The 15787-nt window shown below is 52.8% G+C and overlaps 9 protein-coding genes across 9 annotated transcripts; 3 read left to right on the top strand and 6 right to left on the bottom strand.

The window, feature by feature from the left end:
* Positions 1 to 547: 547 nt before the first annotated feature.
* SNOG_10494 (hypothetical protein) lies at positions 548 to 1132 on the bottom strand (the record flags this gene model as incomplete). Its single annotated transcript, XM_001800711.1, has 1 exon — positions 548 to 1132. One exon carries the CDS (start codon positions 1130 to 1132, stop codon positions 548 to 550), a length of 585 nt encoding a protein of 194 aa, XP_001800763.1.
* Positions 1133 to 2018: 886 nt separating this feature from the next.
* Positions 2019 to 3396, bottom strand: SNOG_10495 (hypothetical protein; the record flags this gene model as incomplete). Its single annotated transcript, XM_001800712.1, has 3 exons — positions 2019 to 2431; positions 2685 to 2928; positions 3073 to 3396. The coding sequence occupies 3 exons, from the start codon at positions 3394 to 3396 to the stop codon at positions 2019 to 2021; spliced, it is 981 nt and encodes a 326-aa protein (XP_001800764.1).
* An 84-nt stretch (positions 3397 to 3480) lies between these two features.
* On the top strand, positions 3481 to 3772 carry SNOG_10496 (hypothetical protein; the record flags this gene model as incomplete). The annotated part of the gene is made up of 2 exons (XM_001800713.1): positions 3481 to 3512; positions 3673 to 3772. The coding sequence occupies 2 exons, from the start codon at positions 3481 to 3483 to the stop codon at positions 3770 to 3772; spliced, it is 132 nt and encodes a 43-aa protein (XP_001800765.1).
* Positions 3773 to 3841: 69 nt separating this feature from the next.
* Positions 3842 to 4531, bottom strand: SNOG_10497 (hypothetical protein). Its single transcript, XM_001800714.1, has 2 exons — positions 4239 to 4531; positions 3842 to 4183 (listed from the first exon to the last, which is right to left on the bottom strand). The coding sequence occupies exons 1-2, from the start codon at positions 4348 to 4350 to the stop codon at positions 4062 to 4064; spliced, it is 234 nt and encodes a 77-aa protein (XP_001800766.1). The 5' UTR covers positions 4351 to 4531; the 3' UTR covers positions 3842 to 4061.
* Positions 4532 to 5700: 1169 nt separating this feature from the next.
* On the bottom strand, positions 5701 to 7221 carry SNOG_10498 (hypothetical protein; the record flags this gene model as incomplete). Its single annotated transcript, XM_001800715.1, has 3 exons — positions 5701 to 6165; positions 6218 to 6964; positions 7024 to 7221. 3 exons carry the CDS (start codon positions 7219 to 7221, stop codon positions 5701 to 5703), a joined length of 1410 nt encoding a protein of 469 aa, XP_001800767.1.
* A 495-nt stretch (positions 7222 to 7716) lies between these two features.
* SNOG_10499 (hypothetical protein) lies at positions 7717 to 9688 on the bottom strand (the record flags this gene model as incomplete). The annotated part of the gene is made up of 3 exons (XM_001800716.1): positions 7717 to 8895; positions 9011 to 9562; positions 9614 to 9688. 3 exons carry the CDS (start codon positions 9686 to 9688, stop codon positions 7717 to 7719), a joined length of 1806 nt encoding a protein of 601 aa, XP_001800768.1.
* A 311-nt stretch (positions 9689 to 9999) lies between these two features.
* On the top strand, positions 10000 to 11504 carry SNOG_10500 (hypothetical protein; the record flags this gene model as incomplete). The annotated part of the gene is made up of 2 exons (XM_001800717.1): positions 10000 to 10338; positions 10392 to 11504. 2 exons carry the CDS (start codon positions 10000 to 10002, stop codon positions 11502 to 11504), a joined length of 1452 nt encoding a protein of 483 aa, XP_001800769.1.
* Positions 11505 to 11787: 283 nt separating this feature from the next.
* SNOG_10501 (hypothetical protein) lies at positions 11788 to 12672 on the top strand (the record flags this gene model as incomplete). The annotated part of the gene is made up of 1 exon (XM_001800718.1): positions 11788 to 12672. The coding sequence occupies one exon, from the start codon at positions 11788 to 11790 to the stop codon at positions 12670 to 12672; it is 885 nt and encodes a 294-aa protein (XP_001800770.1).
* Positions 12673 to 13767: 1095 nt separating this feature from the next.
* SNOG_10502 (hypothetical protein) lies at positions 13768 to 15350 on the bottom strand (the record flags this gene model as incomplete). Its single annotated transcript, XM_001800719.1, has 6 exons — positions 13768 to 14051; positions 14112 to 14232; positions 14281 to 14632; positions 14686 to 14879; positions 14938 to 15173; positions 15224 to 15350. The coding sequence occupies 6 exons, from the start codon at positions 15348 to 15350 to the stop codon at positions 13849 to 13851; spliced, it is 1233 nt and encodes a 410-aa protein (XP_001800771.1). The 3' UTR covers positions 13768 to 13848.
* Between the last annotated feature and the right edge of the window lie 437 nt (positions 15351 to 15787).

Below are 15787 nucleotides of genomic sequence, written 5' to 3' on the forward strand. Positions count from 1 at the left end.
GAACCGTTGCATGCAAATAGTCACTTAATGCGCGTGAGTCGCTGGACGTGCAATGAAGTCGAAGAAAGTCGACTGTGTCTTCAACACGTTTCGATGCAGCACCAGCGCAACCCCGATTGCTACATGTGACTGCAGTGACAGTGCCCAGGCTTGGGAAAGCAGCGTCTGTCGGCGGCCAGATGTACTGCCTCAGGAACGTAGAAAACTCCGTGGAGCCCTGTTGGTCCTGACCCAAAAATCGTTCAGCTATTGCCCTTTGGGCCTCTGGCAAGTTTGGGATCGACTGGATCTCTTTGAACAACTGATCCATGAGAGGCACACTTTTTTCAGTATGACCATGGTGTAAAGCGCGAAGAAGTCGAGGAAAGGTTGCCGGGTCCGGCCCATCCAGGGCTGTCTGGACCAAGGGTGTTATAGTATCCGTGGCCGCCAACGCTTGAAACACAGCGTTAGCGTAGCAGCTGTTTCCAACATTGACAAGCCCGCTGCTAGTCTGACCGTCCGTCTTCGGCTTTCTAGTGCCTGCATCTTTGCCCTTCGTCGACTTTCAAGCGCCCGTACCGTTACTAGTGCCACTGCTCGATGTGCCAACAGCGCCGGATCCCTTCCCTTTCGACTCTTTGATTGCGGTCTTCAGGTCTTTCCAGTGTGGGTCGCCCTCGTCGGCAGACGCGCCTGGAGGCGCCCAGCGCTCCTTTTCCTCTTTCAAGGCTTCTTTCATTTCTCCATGGTACCGGAAAAGGTGGGCTATGATGAACTCCCTGTACGACATTGGAACGTCAGTCGCACAAGACTGCGACTTATCAGCCCACTTTTGCTCAAGCCACAGCATGAAGTTCTCGTCGGCTTGTATGGTCGAGTAAATTGCTTCGTCCCCGTCCGAAGTGATCTTTCCGTCTGTATACTCAGCTTGCACTATCAACAGCACCTCGGAAAAGATGGGACAGGCGATGCAGGCCTGGAAGATCTTATGATGAAGCACCTCGATGCGGTCGTTGATTTTGATCGATGGCGGCTGCTGTTGCAGATGGTTGTATGCCACATCGAGATCGTCGAGGATATGGTACGGTAGTTTTATGATCTTGGCTGTCGTTAGGCAGATCCCCAGGTACTTGAGCGGCGTTGAATCCATGATGGCGGTTTACCGTGGGTGAGTTTGTGTGCCGACTAATACTCCATTATCAAAAGAGGCACAAAAGCGTAGCGCTTGCGCTAGCGTAACGGAGTAGAGCCTAGTGAGTGCCCAGGTGAGTGCCCACGGGGGCGGAGATCGCCACTCACCTCGGGTTGCTGGAATAGCTCACGCGATGTGTATACTCTAACACATTGAATCCTTCACGCTATCCGTACACCCTTCCGCTATCCTCGAAAAGCCATGTCATCCACACCAATAGCAGGGATATCACGGATCGATACCACTCACTTGATAGCTCTCATCCTGTGCTTGCAAGCTTCTGCTGCATGCCCTGACGCGTGTCGTTTCAGACGTTGAAGTGGTCCGACTGGACTCTGGTCTGTATTCATGTCAGCTGAGATCTGGTTGTTTTGATAACCTGTGGTACTGACCACAGTGGGCCTGAGCCAGCTCAAGCAGCTGCATTCTATCCCATCATTCGTCTATCACAGCCATGTCAAATATTTCAGCTGAAGTAGTCCTAGTATGCCATCATAGGGCGCCTTTTGCTCATACATTGAATAATGCCTCAAAGTTCGGCATGCAATTGTTCAGTGGCGGCCCGTCTGTATGCCAGTGGTCAGTGAGCAATTAGTCTCAAGTTATCGGAACTTGAGCATACGTAGCTTCACATGAAGCACCATGATCTCGAGCTTTCGCAAATGCTTCGCCCTCGGGAACGTTTGGATCATGCACCCATATAGATGCAGTCACACAGTCCTGGTCATCCGTATCAAAGCCAAACTTATAGGTCAAGATCTGGCCAACGCCCAGGCTTCCGCGATCGAGCCTCAGTTAGGGGCCATGTGAAACCGTCCTTTCCGCCGCTGAACAGCCGATGCTTCTAACCGGCTAGTCCCTGGAAGCTGAAATACAATGCCTCTTGATCAAACGTGACCTCGATGAACCAGTTCATGGGTTTGTTGTAGTACCTGCCCACGTACTGGTTTAGTGGAAGTTTATGTTCGCATGGGCGCTTGTCCTTGGTCATCTCGTCTTCCAGCTGTTTGCACATATCATTGTAAGCCTTGGCGCTGTCCTTCGCGAGTGTAATGTCGTCGTTCTTATCCGGACAGTCCAGTATTGTCTCAACCAAGAGCTGCCCTATCCAGTCTGGCGCGTCATTCTTGTGTATCGAATTGACGAGTATCACAACAATCGTGTCTGTATCAGGTACGACGTGAACCGAGCTGAAAAATCCTACCAAGCTTCCGTTGTGGTACCACAGTTTCTTCTTTGTCGTGCCTTTCCCAAGTACTGGCATCTCATCAAAAAACATGCCATTTGTGCCAATCGCCCCAACAGGCGCAGGAGATCAACGATAGCCCATCCAGCACCATAGGACAGATGGTATACAGAATCAGGATCCATAGAAACGTGCTCTGTTACGAACTCTTTCGTGTTCTTGAGTGGCGTCTTCGTATGCGATGGAGTCGAGGAAACCCTGACTTCCAGGAAAAGAGAACCGCTTTATAGTACTGTAAAACATTGCCCACAGATGTCTTTATACCGTCGGCGCCTTGTTTTACAGTACCATTGGCTATCGTCGGTCTTCCGACGTCGGTCAGAGTTTCATCGGGCGCTGGCATATACCTATGGGCGTAGTTCTCCTCGGGTACAGCCACCCCAACGAACGTACGATCGAGCTCAAGTGGCTTGAGTATACTGTCGGTAACAAACGAGCCCCAGCTCTGCCCAGATACCTCTTCTATCAAACTGGTCGCAACATTGTAACCCCCATTGTTGTAGTTGTACTATGTGCCCACCGGTTTTATGACTTCGAGATATGATATGATGGTAAGACTATACTCTTTCCGGAGGAAAAGTTCTTGTCCATCATACGCCTATACTGATTGTTTCGTTGCAAAACCCGTGCAGTGAGACAGAAATTCGAGTACAGTGGCTCTATCATGAACGGCAGGGTCGGGATTCGTGAAGGTTTTGAGGATGGAAAAGACCGGCTGGTCGAAGCCCAGCTTCTGATCATGGACAAGGATACCCAATACAGCAGCTGTAAAGCTCTTGCTAAGCGAAGCTACGTGATGTTGAGTATTCTCATCTGGGGCGAGCCTGGTTGTGATATCTCTGTGCCCGAAATTGGGAAGGTGTACAGTTTCGTTTTGATGAACAATTCCAATAGAGGCGCCCGCAGCTCCTGCAATCTCCAGAATTTTCGCGATAGATGGACTGAGATCCTGTAGACAAGTCTTCAGGCTGCCCATTTTTGTTGATAGTGACACTGGGCGTTGAGATGCAATAGTTCCTCTTAACGACGACGATCAACGATAGGTCGCCGGATGTGGACCATGTACTGGTTTGCGAACAACTCAGGACTTTTGTAAGCTTGCCAGTTATATACTCAGGCTACAGCTTTAGCTGCGAAAAGGCTAGGCGGTAGCGCATGCGGGAGGAAGGCAGTATGTCACATCTGTTGACGGCACGCTGAGCCAACGAACAAACGACGGTTTACTAATGCAAGCACAAGAACAACCATTGAGAAATGCCTGGCAAGAAGGCACCGAGCATCCTGGACCGAAGAAGGCCACACACGAGCTCAGTACGGGTACTCTCAAATCCTCGAAGCCCTTGGAGAGGTAGATGCTGCAGGAGTAGAACTTGTATTGTTTGTCCTATCGAGTTATGTCAACTGGGCAGGATGAGATAAATATGAAATAGCAGACGCTTGTGTTTAATTGAATTATGATTCCAAAAAACTGATCTATCTTCCGAAGCTTTGAATGCTGTCCGCAGTATAAGAACGCCAGTTCCATACCCAAGGCCGTAGCCATTATTCCCATCCCGATGCCCAAACCCAAAGAACCAAAGTCTATACAACGAAACCACACAAGCCGCATGCTATGCCGCATCCATGTCTATCATCAAACTCTCAAACGATAATCAACTTCTCCACATTTCCCCCCGCAGTCCTCTCATCCATGCGGTTCCACGCAGTGTACGTGAGCGCGCCGCAAACGGCCCACATGACGGGTACGGCGGCTTCGGTGGCATCTATCGTATTTATTAGCATATGCCCACTTGGTATGGGGATGAGGAATGGACGTACTTGGTCGCTCAGCCTGAGCAGCCATTTGCATGACGCGCGCGGCGCTGCTCGAGGAGCTGGACGAGTTGAAGCGCACGGAGCGCGCGGAGCGGGTTATCAAGCGTGCGAACATGTTTGTAGTTGGTATGGGGTTGTGAGAAACGGAGTTCGTCGAGGGCTTTAAGTCGACAGGTGGCGGTCAGAGGTAAACAAGTGATCGAGCCACGTGTGTGTGTATGTCCGCGACGTGTGATGCGATGCAGCGAATGTGTGTGTGAGTGAACGTGGAGAGTGAATGTCAGAATCTGGGGAAGCGATGGCGCACGGAGTGGGTGGATACTCTGTTAAATATAAGTCGAAACAGTGGAGTCTTTGCCGCAAGGAGGCGAAACCGGTGGATAAATTTCTGTTCAGGGGCGGTGAGCGATCCGTGCAAGGGTGTGTGGTACTAGGATCCACGCGGTGCGGCTGGACTTGGCGGGATCGGTACGTACCCCGGATTTTTTGGGACGCTTGGACAGTTTGTAGTCGATGTCGGTGAATTGACGACTTACTCACTGGCTAGACTCGAATTCATCGCTTTTTCGAAGCAGCAAACTTCCACTGCAGCGTTGTGATGTCCTTGAGAGTCTTACCCTGAGGCTCTTCGGCACCCGGGCCCTGCATATTCCCGGGCCCAGCAGAGCGATCTGCGGGCCTTCTAGACGCAGCGCGCCACTCAACAAGTGCCGCCACCTGTCACTCCACAACGATGGGCGGGTGATTGTCGTTCGTAGCTCGGAAGTCCGATTCCGACAAAACGCTGCCTCTTTCTTCCTCGAATGGATATGAGAAACCTGCGCGTACTTCAACGTCCACCACCCCGCCAGCGTCACCAACACGCGCGCAAAATGTCGAAGAACAGTTGTCTTCGAGATGCGACACGCTGGTAGATTCTCTGGCACCACAAGACGCACTCCTCCCATTCGTCATAAAGTCCCGCATCAACACGCCCATGCACGTCTTCCACAACTTCATCCTCTCCCTAGACAACGGCGCAGCCAATTCTACCTGACACACCTCACAGCCGCGCAAGACGAAGGGCTTGAAGACAAATACACGTTTGCACCGATGGCGTATGCGAATATACGTACGCCGGGGAACGTCGAGAGACTTGTGCTTTTTAGGGAGGAGTGGTAAGTTGGTGATGTTGGTGTGTGTTCCGTGCTTATATTTGAAGATGTGAGTGAGGAGAATATTCTTGTCATCATTATTAAGTGTGTTATTATGTATGTATGATTTCGTTGCTTTCTTTCATCGTCAGAAGCGACCGTCATGTCCTATCTATGCACATCCCACCCTACCCTACCAGCTCTGCTGGAGTAGCAAGCCATGCCCACCAAGTCTACTGGAGTAGCAAGCCATGTTCCTTCAATAAAAATCCCTAAGCATATATGACCAGAAATAGCGAGTAGCTCCTTTATCCAATGCAGCCATTCCGACGTTACGACTTCGCAGCGCCGTTCCTCTTCTTCAATTCCGTCTTCTCCGTACCCGTAGCCTCCGCCAAGACACCCTGCGCCGCATTCGCCGTATCGTTGAGTTCCTCCTTCAACTCCCTCTCCCGTGCCTCCGTCTCCTCCTCACTCGGCTCGTACTCACTGCGATCGTCGTCCGCCGTCTTGTACAGAATAAAACGCACCGCGATGCGGCAGATCAAGAAGAACCAGAAAAGGTTGATAGCTTGCAAACTAGCCATGAGGGTGAGAGTAATGATTTGTGACAGCCAGCACTTGTATTGCTGCGTTTCCCAGTTGAGTTCGTACGGGCCAACGGTTTTGAAGGTGGTGAGGATCGACCAGATGATTTTGAGATTGAGGTAGTGGCGCAGATACGCCCAGACGCACATGAAGACGAAGAAGTAGGGGCCGACAAAGGGGGCGTCGATGTAGTTTAGGCATTTGGAAGTCTAATAATCTGTCAGCACGTATTGCGAGGAGTTGAGTAACAGCCAAACTCACAGCCAAGAAAAAGTCAGAAATGTCGTGTGTGATATACACGGCGATTCCCATGTAGGTGAAGTGAAACCGATAGCTCAGCCAAATCAAGCTGATTGTAATGAAGTGATGCGCAACAAGCTGGCTAAAGTCCTTGCGCGGCTTCTCCAGCATCAGCAGCAAGACGATGAGCTGCTGCGCCCAGTAGCTAGCTTGGAGCAGGTAGTACGCCTTGACGACGCCCTCGTTGGTGCGGTGCGGGAAGCCCTCGTACATGCCGATGGGGTTGAAGTACCACACGGGCGTGCGCGACATGATCCACAGCCCAAAGGGCCCGTAGAGACCAAAGTACAGCGCGGTATATGCCTGCTCCATGAAACGCGACTGCTTCGCGCGGCTCTTGATGCCGTAGTATATCGCAATCGGCCGGATGAGTCGCTGCATGCAGTACTCGCGCGTGAAGCTCAAGACGATGATGTAAAACCCGACAAACGCAAAGTCGCGTGCTCCCTTGCCATAGTGGACTGGTCCGTTCGGGTCGGCGCGGACGTCTGCTGGAATAAGAGGGTCCTGGCTATCGAGCGGGTATGAGAGGAACAGACATGCGGCGATTGGGTTCGAGGGATACGGGTATACGAGATATAGCGAGATGACGAAGACGCTGAGGATCAGCGGGCCGAGCCATGTGTGCCGTATGCATTGGCGGCGGAGTTTGGAGAGGGCGCGGCGGACAGAGCGGCGTTTCGAACGGCGGCCTGTCTTCTCTGACTTCTGCGAGGTTTGTTAGGACGCGGTGCGGAGGTGCGCGGGGGTGCTTTATGGCTGCATACCGATATGTCGAAGCTTGTCGGGCTGTTCAGCGGGGGCGTGTCTTTCTTCGTCGTCGCGAAAGACGGCACGTTCGACGTCGCCGCGAATGTCTCCTCCAAGCCCACTCGACTGCCTCCTCCGTACGCGGATGTTCGTCGCTGGGGTTGGTGCTCGTCTTGCCCAGCGTGTCGCTGAGCGGCGGAAACGGCTCCGTTCATGGTGAAAGAGGTATTACAAAAACAATTACACTGCTTAAGATGAAAGAGAAAGTGAAGCATGCGCACAAACGTAGTGTCGTGGATCGGCAGCAGAAGATGTCTGAACGAAGAAATACAGACTTTGACAGCTCCTTTGAAAAGTCCGCAATTTGCGATCGAGCATGCCAAGCTTGCCGAGGAAAGCGCCGATCACCACAAGGGGGTTTAGGTCAGCAACTCTGCGAGACAATTTCGCTAACTTGCATACACGCGAGCTCAAGCTATAGGGCACAGAATATTGAGTTTCTACCCTTTTCGTCCGTCTGACGGACATGACATGGGCGGTACTGTGCATACTTGGACATCACATGCAAAAGATGTTGGACTAAGCGGGAGCTAGGCTCATCATTGGACGGCCGACTACAGTTTCTTTCCTATCAACAACTATATGGCGCGTGCATCCTAATCTCGAGCATCCTTTGGAAGACCAAGCAGTCCGAGAGCTTCCGACCATCTTCAATCTACCGGTCTCAATCTACTGCCTGTGTGTATGCTGGCATTGTGCTTCAAGCTCCCAACGGCAGCCACAGGCGCGCCATTGGATTTTGGCTGCACACCCTTTCTCATACCAGCCCCATCCAGGTTCCTCTTGAACTCGGCAATCGGGGTACCGGCACTGCTTGTAGTACCTATACTATCCATACTGCCCTTTCTTGAAGACATGCCGTCTTGTCGCAGCAGCCCCTTTATTCCTCCAGCCTTCCGGGCCGGAAGCTCGCCCTTTCCGGCTGTCGCAACGTAGAGCAGGTACTTCAGATTCGGCAATGTCTGACGAATATCGATTGGCCGCAATCCGAGCGCATTGGATAGAATCTCGATGTTCTTGTTGAGTAGGAACACTCCGTACTCGAATCGGTATCGCACCACCCCCTTCATGTATAGAGGATAAGTGCGCAGATTGTTCTGGTTGCTCTGACTCACTGCAAGTGGGTCGTCGATGGTCGAGGTCGATCCATGTAGGGTGATCGGGTAGGGTAGGATGACGGACAGATATGGTGAGAGCTGGCTCACCACCTGCGCCACGTAGCTCAGAGCTGCCGCCGTGACATCCTCCCTGACATCGTCGAACGCGGAGTTTGGAAGGAGAAGCCCTCGAATCGTGAATGCGAAAGACTTGCCAGGCGCGGGCTCGATGGGGTAGAGCCGCAGAAGATCTTCGCACACTCTCCTGCGCTGGCCTGTGATTTCTTCTTGTGTCTTCTCAATCAGCTCGCGCATCTCCTTGCACTTCGCCTGCTGTTCAGGGAGATCGGCTTCAACCTGGTTTTGCAGATCTCGCCCAGCTTGCATCTTCTCTCTGCGCTGCTGCAAGTTGGCCTGAAGCTCGTCGCGCCTCCTCCGCGTGGCATTCACCCGGCGCTTCTCCGCGTTCACAGCAGCCTCCATGGTGCGCAGAGTTTCCTCGGTCTCGGGCACCTGGGCAATTGCCGACATGGACTCCTTGTTTGCTTCCAATATGGTCCCGATTTCGTCTGCAATGCGGTCGCGTGTCACCAATGCATCCTGGATGCAGTCGTCCAGGGTTGAAAGACGCATCAAAGCGTCGTATGAAGACGAAGTGAGTACTTGGGCCTCCCGAGCTTTGTTTGGGTGGCGCAAGGACTTCATGGCGTACTCGCTCTTGCGATGGGAGGTCTGTGAAACTGGTATATATACCGTCCGTCATGTGGAAGAGTATGCAGTTCTGCGGCAGGGGGTGTCTGAATTTGCCTAGTGTCTTCCCAATGAACTGCAACGACCTAAGATGTACGGTGTAGTCCATGAGGTATTGCCATTTGTCCATGCTCTCAGTCTTCGCCCATATCCTTACGGTGAGTCTGTCGAGGCGCGTGACGCCCGGCCCACAAGATGCGAGATCAAAGAATCGGAAGTTTGGGTTCATGGCTTTCTCGGCGATCTCCGAGATGTACACTGGCTCGTCGTGCTGCTCTACATGCAGGGTGAAGAAGGTGTCGGCCATGCGATCCGCGGCAATGTCTTCGAGCTTCTTCTGGCGTGTCAACGGGCTCGCGTTAGTCCACTCCAACGTGGATCTTCTCCGCAGCCCTCTCCCAAAAGCAGGCCTTGGAGACTTGGTGGGGGTGGTCGGCTCGTGTAGTGCGCCATTGGGCAACTTCAGGTCGCTCGAAGATCGCGAATGCGCCAGACCTTTACTCTCCCGCAACGCCAGCGCCTTGGTGGGCGACTTTAGTGTGCTCGGAAGCGCGTCGTCGTCAATTGTTTTTCCGCGCGATCGCAAGGGGCTCGAGGTAAGCGTGAGGTTGCGGATGGTGATGCCTTGGAGGTGCCTGAGCTTGCGGTTCTGTCCCAGTCAGCTTCAGGCCAGCTCTCCATTGCACCTTTCCAAACATACATATGGCAGCAGCCACGGCCGCTCTCTAAGAGGAGGCGGCTCGGACTGTGCCGGAGCCTGCGACGATGTAGCCATGTTACGTAGCTTGCCTTGCTGTTCCGGCGCTGTCTCTACGCGCCTGCGATTCGGGTGTGCAGCTTCTCATGGGCGCATCTTCTGGGTCTTTCGCAGTCGCTTCAGCAGGCAAGCTCCAACACGGCATGATAGATACGAGGACCCGTCGAGAGTGAATCGCCGTGGAGCTGTCGTATTGGAACACGCGGAGGAGCTGGCGTTGCCGCGGGAGAGCTAGGCCCGAAGCGTGCAGCCAACATTGAATCTTTTGGCATGCATCACGAGTCTCGCTCGACAGCATCGGCATCGGCATCGCCCAGGCACCCACGGCCATGCCTCGCACACTCTCCCGGCTGCAGTACCGGAAGCCGCCTGTGCCAATTGCCTTCCACGGTCGCAATGGCCGCCCCCTCGCTGGCCAGTATCTGGAGAAACGAGTGACGGCTTTCGTCAACCGCCAGTCGAATCCCCGCCATGTCAGGCTTCAGGTCGTCGCAAACCCAAAAGCGCGGCTGCCGGCGACCAAGCAGACCGTTATCCATCCCATCAAGCCTTTTACGTTGAAAGACATCGTGGACCCCGACGGCAAGGCGCGGCATGGCGAAATCATCTACATCTTCCGGAACGTCAAGACCAACCAGATCATATATTCTCTCCAGGAGCTGCTCAACGTATGCATGAACCCACCGCACCGTATCCATGACCTGATTACTCACCACAACAGGACCATCACCTCGCACAACTGCCCTTCATCGGCAAGCACTCGAAACCGCCCGTTCTGCGACCAGACGAATGGACGCCACACTGCGTCGTCACCTTTCCCAGTGCCGAGCAAGGCCACAGCGCCTTCAGGAGACTGCGCGAGTTCCGCAAAGTTCATGAAGTAGCGTGGGATAAGACAAACCCCGAGTGGAAGAGGATACCCGTCAAGTCTCGCATGAAGAAGATCATGGACCAACGTGCCAACATGGCTGTGGATCTTGCCAGGGTCTTGGCGCAACAAGAAGTCCGCGCCGAAGAAATGGAAGAGGCTCTCCGCAAGCGGCAAGAGTGGGAAGCTAAAGTCTTGGACGAAAAGTGGGCAGAGGTGGACGCTCTTGTCAATGCTGCAGCAGCCAAGGAGAAGCTCGCGGACAATGTCAAGTGGCTCGAGCATCAGATCAGGTCCTTGACCATGAAGCTTAACATGAAGCACAACCAGAACGAGAAGGACCAGCAGCGCTTGAAGAACGCCAAGATCCAACAGGAAAAACGTCTACGGAAGATCCAATGGGCACAGCGAAAGGCAGAGCAGCTCAAGACGATGCAAGAAGATTTGGAAAAGAAGGCCGCGCCCGCGAACGAGTTGGGTGCAGACGGCAAGTTGGATGAGCTCAAGACCCAGGCCTCTGTTCTTAGAGAAACCGTCACCAACGCTGACCCTACACGGTCCCCGGAGGATCAGGCATTAGACCGAGATCTACTTAAGAACCATGAAGCCGAGATCGCGGCTTTGGAAGAAGCATTCGAGGCTAAGGCGCAATTGGAGAACCGCAGTCACTACATCCATCGCTCCGTTTTACCACAAGCCGCGAAGAAGCTGCTACCCACGCCTTTTACGCTTGAAGACGTACGGGTACAGTGGGCCGACATTCGCGATGCGCTGTCTGCAGCCAACCAGTGGCCAGAACCAATCGAGCACGAAGATTTGCCCCTCAGAAAATCCCTCGAAAATGTTGCCTTCCTTTCGGTAGAGGACTACCAGCTAGAGCGGGCGGAGGAAGTTGGCCGCATTCTTGAAACTCTTGACGCACAAAGAAAGGACGCGGCAGAGAAGGAGGTGGAGGCGGTAGCCTAGAGCGTTCTGTAGGATTATGTATTGCAATGAAGTGTACAACACACTGTTACGGATCTCTGAAAACAGACCCTTGATATGTGAACATCAATGTGCTTGAAAGCAAAATCTGATCACGTGTAAGCATAAGCACGTGCCTACACACAATGTAAGCCAAATGTAGTTCACCCCGCACAACGTCATACCTTACAGATCATCCACTGCACATTCTCGAGCTGCACAACATTACGCTAGGCCCTGTAATTCGGACCGATCGACACTACTGTAAGCAACCAGGTACTCTAAGATGTCTACCGGATCTGCGGATGCGTCTACATCGACGCGGGCACCTCCAACAACAACATCAGCCCCAACAGCAGAGGACAAATCAAAAAGCATCCCAACCCCCCAAAATGCCAAATCCAAAGTCCCCCCAAACCCCAAACCCTTCCCCAGCATAACTGGCGGTTGCCTTTGCAACACCGTGCGCTACCGCCTCCTCACTTCCCCCCTCTTCTCCTACGCCTGCCACTGCGCGGACTGCCAACGCACCAGCGGCACCGTCTTCGGGCACTTTGTCAACATCGAAGTCTCCGCGATCCGCATCATCTCCGCCACCCCACCCATCGCCGCCACAGTCACCAAGCGGCCCGGCCTGATCTCGCGACACGTCGAGTGTCCGTCGTGCAAAACGGAACTATGGAGCACGAACTCCGTGGGCCCGGCGGTTGCGGATGTGCGCGCTGGGACCTTGGATTATCCGAGTTTGATGGAGCCGGATGTGCATGCGTGTGTGGAGAGTAAGGTGGAGTGGGTGCGGTTGCCTGAGGGGGCGAGGGTTGTGCAGGGCATGCATGATTTGAGGAAGATGTGGCCTGGGAGGAGTTTGAGGAGGTTGGAGGTTTGTTTGGAGAGGTGGGCGAGGGAGCATCCGGAGGAGGGGAGGGAGGATGGCGAGAAGACGCCCACGGCGACGGAGGTGGAAGGGGAGGAGATTGAGGATGATGAGGCGTTTGAGAAGAGGTTTAGGGAGACGGAGAGGGCGTTGAGGGAGAGGTTGGAGAGGTTGGAGAGGAAGTTGGAGGAGGAGGATACGCGTGGGGATGGGGGGTTAGAGGAGATGACTGAGAAGCTGAGTTTGGGAGAGACGGGTGAGGTCAAAGATGGTATTGTTTCGGAGCCTGTTGACTAGAATTGATGCGTGGAATGCCCAACAACCCTGGTGTAAACTTGGAGAAACCAGTAATCATAATACTAGAAGTCTCATCTACAGTCACACTGAAAAGACTTTGACTGGCTTGGTTTTCGACGAAGATGATGGACTGATGAAATGTGCTCGGATTGAAATTGCCTCTTGACGCAGTGCCGCATGATCAAAAGTACTCTTTCACTTCCACCATGATCCAAATTCGCACTCGGCGCACAAAGACAAACACAAATCCTCCATACAACCCAAATAAACTCCCACTTCCCCATCGAACAAACATCACACACCCATTAGCTTAGGTTCACGGCTTACCGTGGATCTACCCTCTTACCCACAGTGGTATTGAGGTTCAGCTTGGCCGGGGGTTCGAATACTTCCCAAAGCGCTCAGTTTGCAACAAACGAGCAGCTTTAAGATATCTTCTCAGGCTGCAGAGGCCTAGGAGGGGAAGTAGTAAGAGGTTGGATTAATTAAGTAATTAAGAAAAAAAGTTTCTTCTCCTAGCTCTCCCCAATTGGGGAGTGAGGGTTTTCTTTTGCTATTTTTTGCGACTCTTTTTAATATTCCTTTTTGCTCTAAGGGATTTTCCTCTCTTTTCTTCCTTGTGATATTCACTAGTGTATTCTTACTTTCTAGTTTCTTTACGAAGTAGACTAGCGCTAGTAAGAGAACAGTATCAGCAGAATATTCGAAATCATAGTAGATTATGCTGAGGGTTCGTCGGACCTTTGCTGCATGGAAAGCTTGCTACATCATGTCGAAGAACACTTCAATCAGGTCGCGAAGCCGTGTGCGCCAAGGCCCTGAAGTGGCCTAAACACAAATTCAATCTCTCCGTTATTGCGCAGTGTCCGGTATGCTGTAGTATAGATTTCAAGAGGCAGAAGCATGAATATAGAGGGCCGTGGTGGGAGAAGTCCGGCTGCAATCCCTGATCGCCAAAGCCATAGCCACGTAGGGCATTCACGGCTTCTCGACGCGCATAAATGTAGGACAGGGCACATAAGAGCTGATGCTGTTCTTTATGGGCCAATTGAACGTCACAAGCCATAAATTAGCAGCTTCATGCGGTCGAAACTTTGTAGCTAATCACTCGAATTATTCGACTCAAAGGTACGAAGCTCCATCTTTCAGTAACTTTCCAATGGACGCAACTACAAATTACTGCTTTCCATGCACGATAACTTGCTTCTCCTTTTTCAGCCCCAGCACAACACTAATCGGGATCTTCAGCACATCAGCCACGATGTCCGCAGGCGTGAGCGCAAGCCATTGCGTGAGCGAAACATCAGCCACGCGCTCCGACTTGTAGATCTCGATGAACGTCAGATTCTGCGTGTCGGATGTGTTTTCGATGTAATGACCTTGTAACACATAAGCCTTTCTGCTCGTATACTGCATGATATGATGCGAGCCAAACTTACCAGAGTTGTCAGGAAACACGGCTGTATCTCCGCTCTTGAAGTCAAAAGTCCGTGAGTTGGCGTTTCCGGTGAATACTGTGGCGCGCGCAGTGCCCGAGTGGAAGTAAAGCCACTCCTCAGACTACGTTCCGGTCAGTCAAGTCACATTTCCTGCTCGCAAGTGCCTTACAGTAGGATGCCAGTGCAACTCCCTAACGCCCTTGGGCTCAATGACAACATAGGTGCTCGCAATCGTCTTCGCAATTGGGAAATTCGTCGAGTCGATCTTCCACCACTGTCCACCGCCGCCCGGTGCGGGCTCTGGTGCGTGCTTGAATGTGCGGTATACATAGCTTGCGTCGCCAGTCAGTTCACCGTTACCACCAGTGACGGTGTAATTCGATCCCTTCTTCGCCGTAGAATTCAAAATATACGGGTTCGGGCTCGGAATACTGGCAAAAACTGATTCCGGTAGACCAAACGACTTGGCCAGGATAGATTTGGGAGTCTTTGCCAGCCAGTCGTCGAGATTGAACGTTGTACTGTCGGCATTTGTCAGTCCAGAAGAAGAGGAACTCCGAATGATTCCAATTACCCAGCTCTGTCGAAATCCGCATCGTCAAACGCGAGCAGATATTCATTCTCGTCATCGAGACCTTGCACGGTATGTGCCTGGCCCTTGGGAAAGTACCAGATGTCGCCGAAGCCGAGCTCGGTAACTTGGTGGCGCCCGTTCTCATCAACGGCGGAGACGAGGACGCGGCCGAAGAGGACCTGGCCCCACTCTGCCTGATTGCATGTTAAGATTTGCTTTTTCGTTGGTGTTTCACGGAGATGAAGGACATACTACGCGGTGCCAGTGCAATTCACGAATTGCGCCCTTTTTCAAATGCTGCTGAGCAGCGGCGATGTCGTGGCTGACAGGCAAGTCGTTATCGACTTGTTCGCGGACCCATCCACCTGGATAGATTTTGGTTTTGGAATCACCAAAGCGCCACTTGAGATTGGGTACGGTGCCGGAGTCGGTGCTCTGCTGGCCCAAGTTTGAAGGATTGGCGAGGTCGATTTGACGGTCAGTGCCACCTATTGGCGATGTCAGCGTAATTCTCGCTCGTGTGTCTAGACATGTATACCCAAGATTGGAGCTCCTTTGCCCTTGTCGTCAATCGGTTGGCCTTGCGAAAACTGTTCGCGCTTGACGACCGCCCCCAAACTAACGGATGCGCACAAAGCACTTGCAACAAAAGATTGAAACCTCATCGTGTAAAGACTGACTTCGCAATAGCAAGCTACGAGTCGCGCTACCTCAGTTTATATACATGCATGAATACCAGCCTTTCGTGCCCATGTCCATCCAACCCGCTCTTGCAGCCCACGTGAAGGCGACATCCAAACAAGAATCACACAAGGCGATCATCCCGCCGCCAAGCTCCCCGATTTGAAATGATGATGACCGACTCGCAAACATTGGATGAAATGTCGCTATCCTTGGCATGCACGCCAAATCGTGGTGTTGAGATCGCAGATCTGACCCGCAACGGGAGCGCTAGTGCGATGGTGCCATTCGCACATCGAATTGCTCAACTCCACCAGTTCATGGAGAGGCTTGGCGGCGCGGAGAGGGGCCCGGCCGGGGGGTTGTTTAAGCATTACTGGGAAGGCTGGAGAGTGGTCTTTGCATGTGTGGGTGGTGGTTG

Source organism: Parastagonospora nodorum (genome assembly GCF_000146915.1).
Source record: "Parastagonospora nodorum SN15 chromosome Unknown scaffold_17, whole genome shotgun sequence".
Lineage (NCBI taxonomy): Eukaryota > Fungi > Ascomycota > Dothideomycetes > Pleosporales > Phaeosphaeriaceae > Parastagonospora > Parastagonospora nodorum.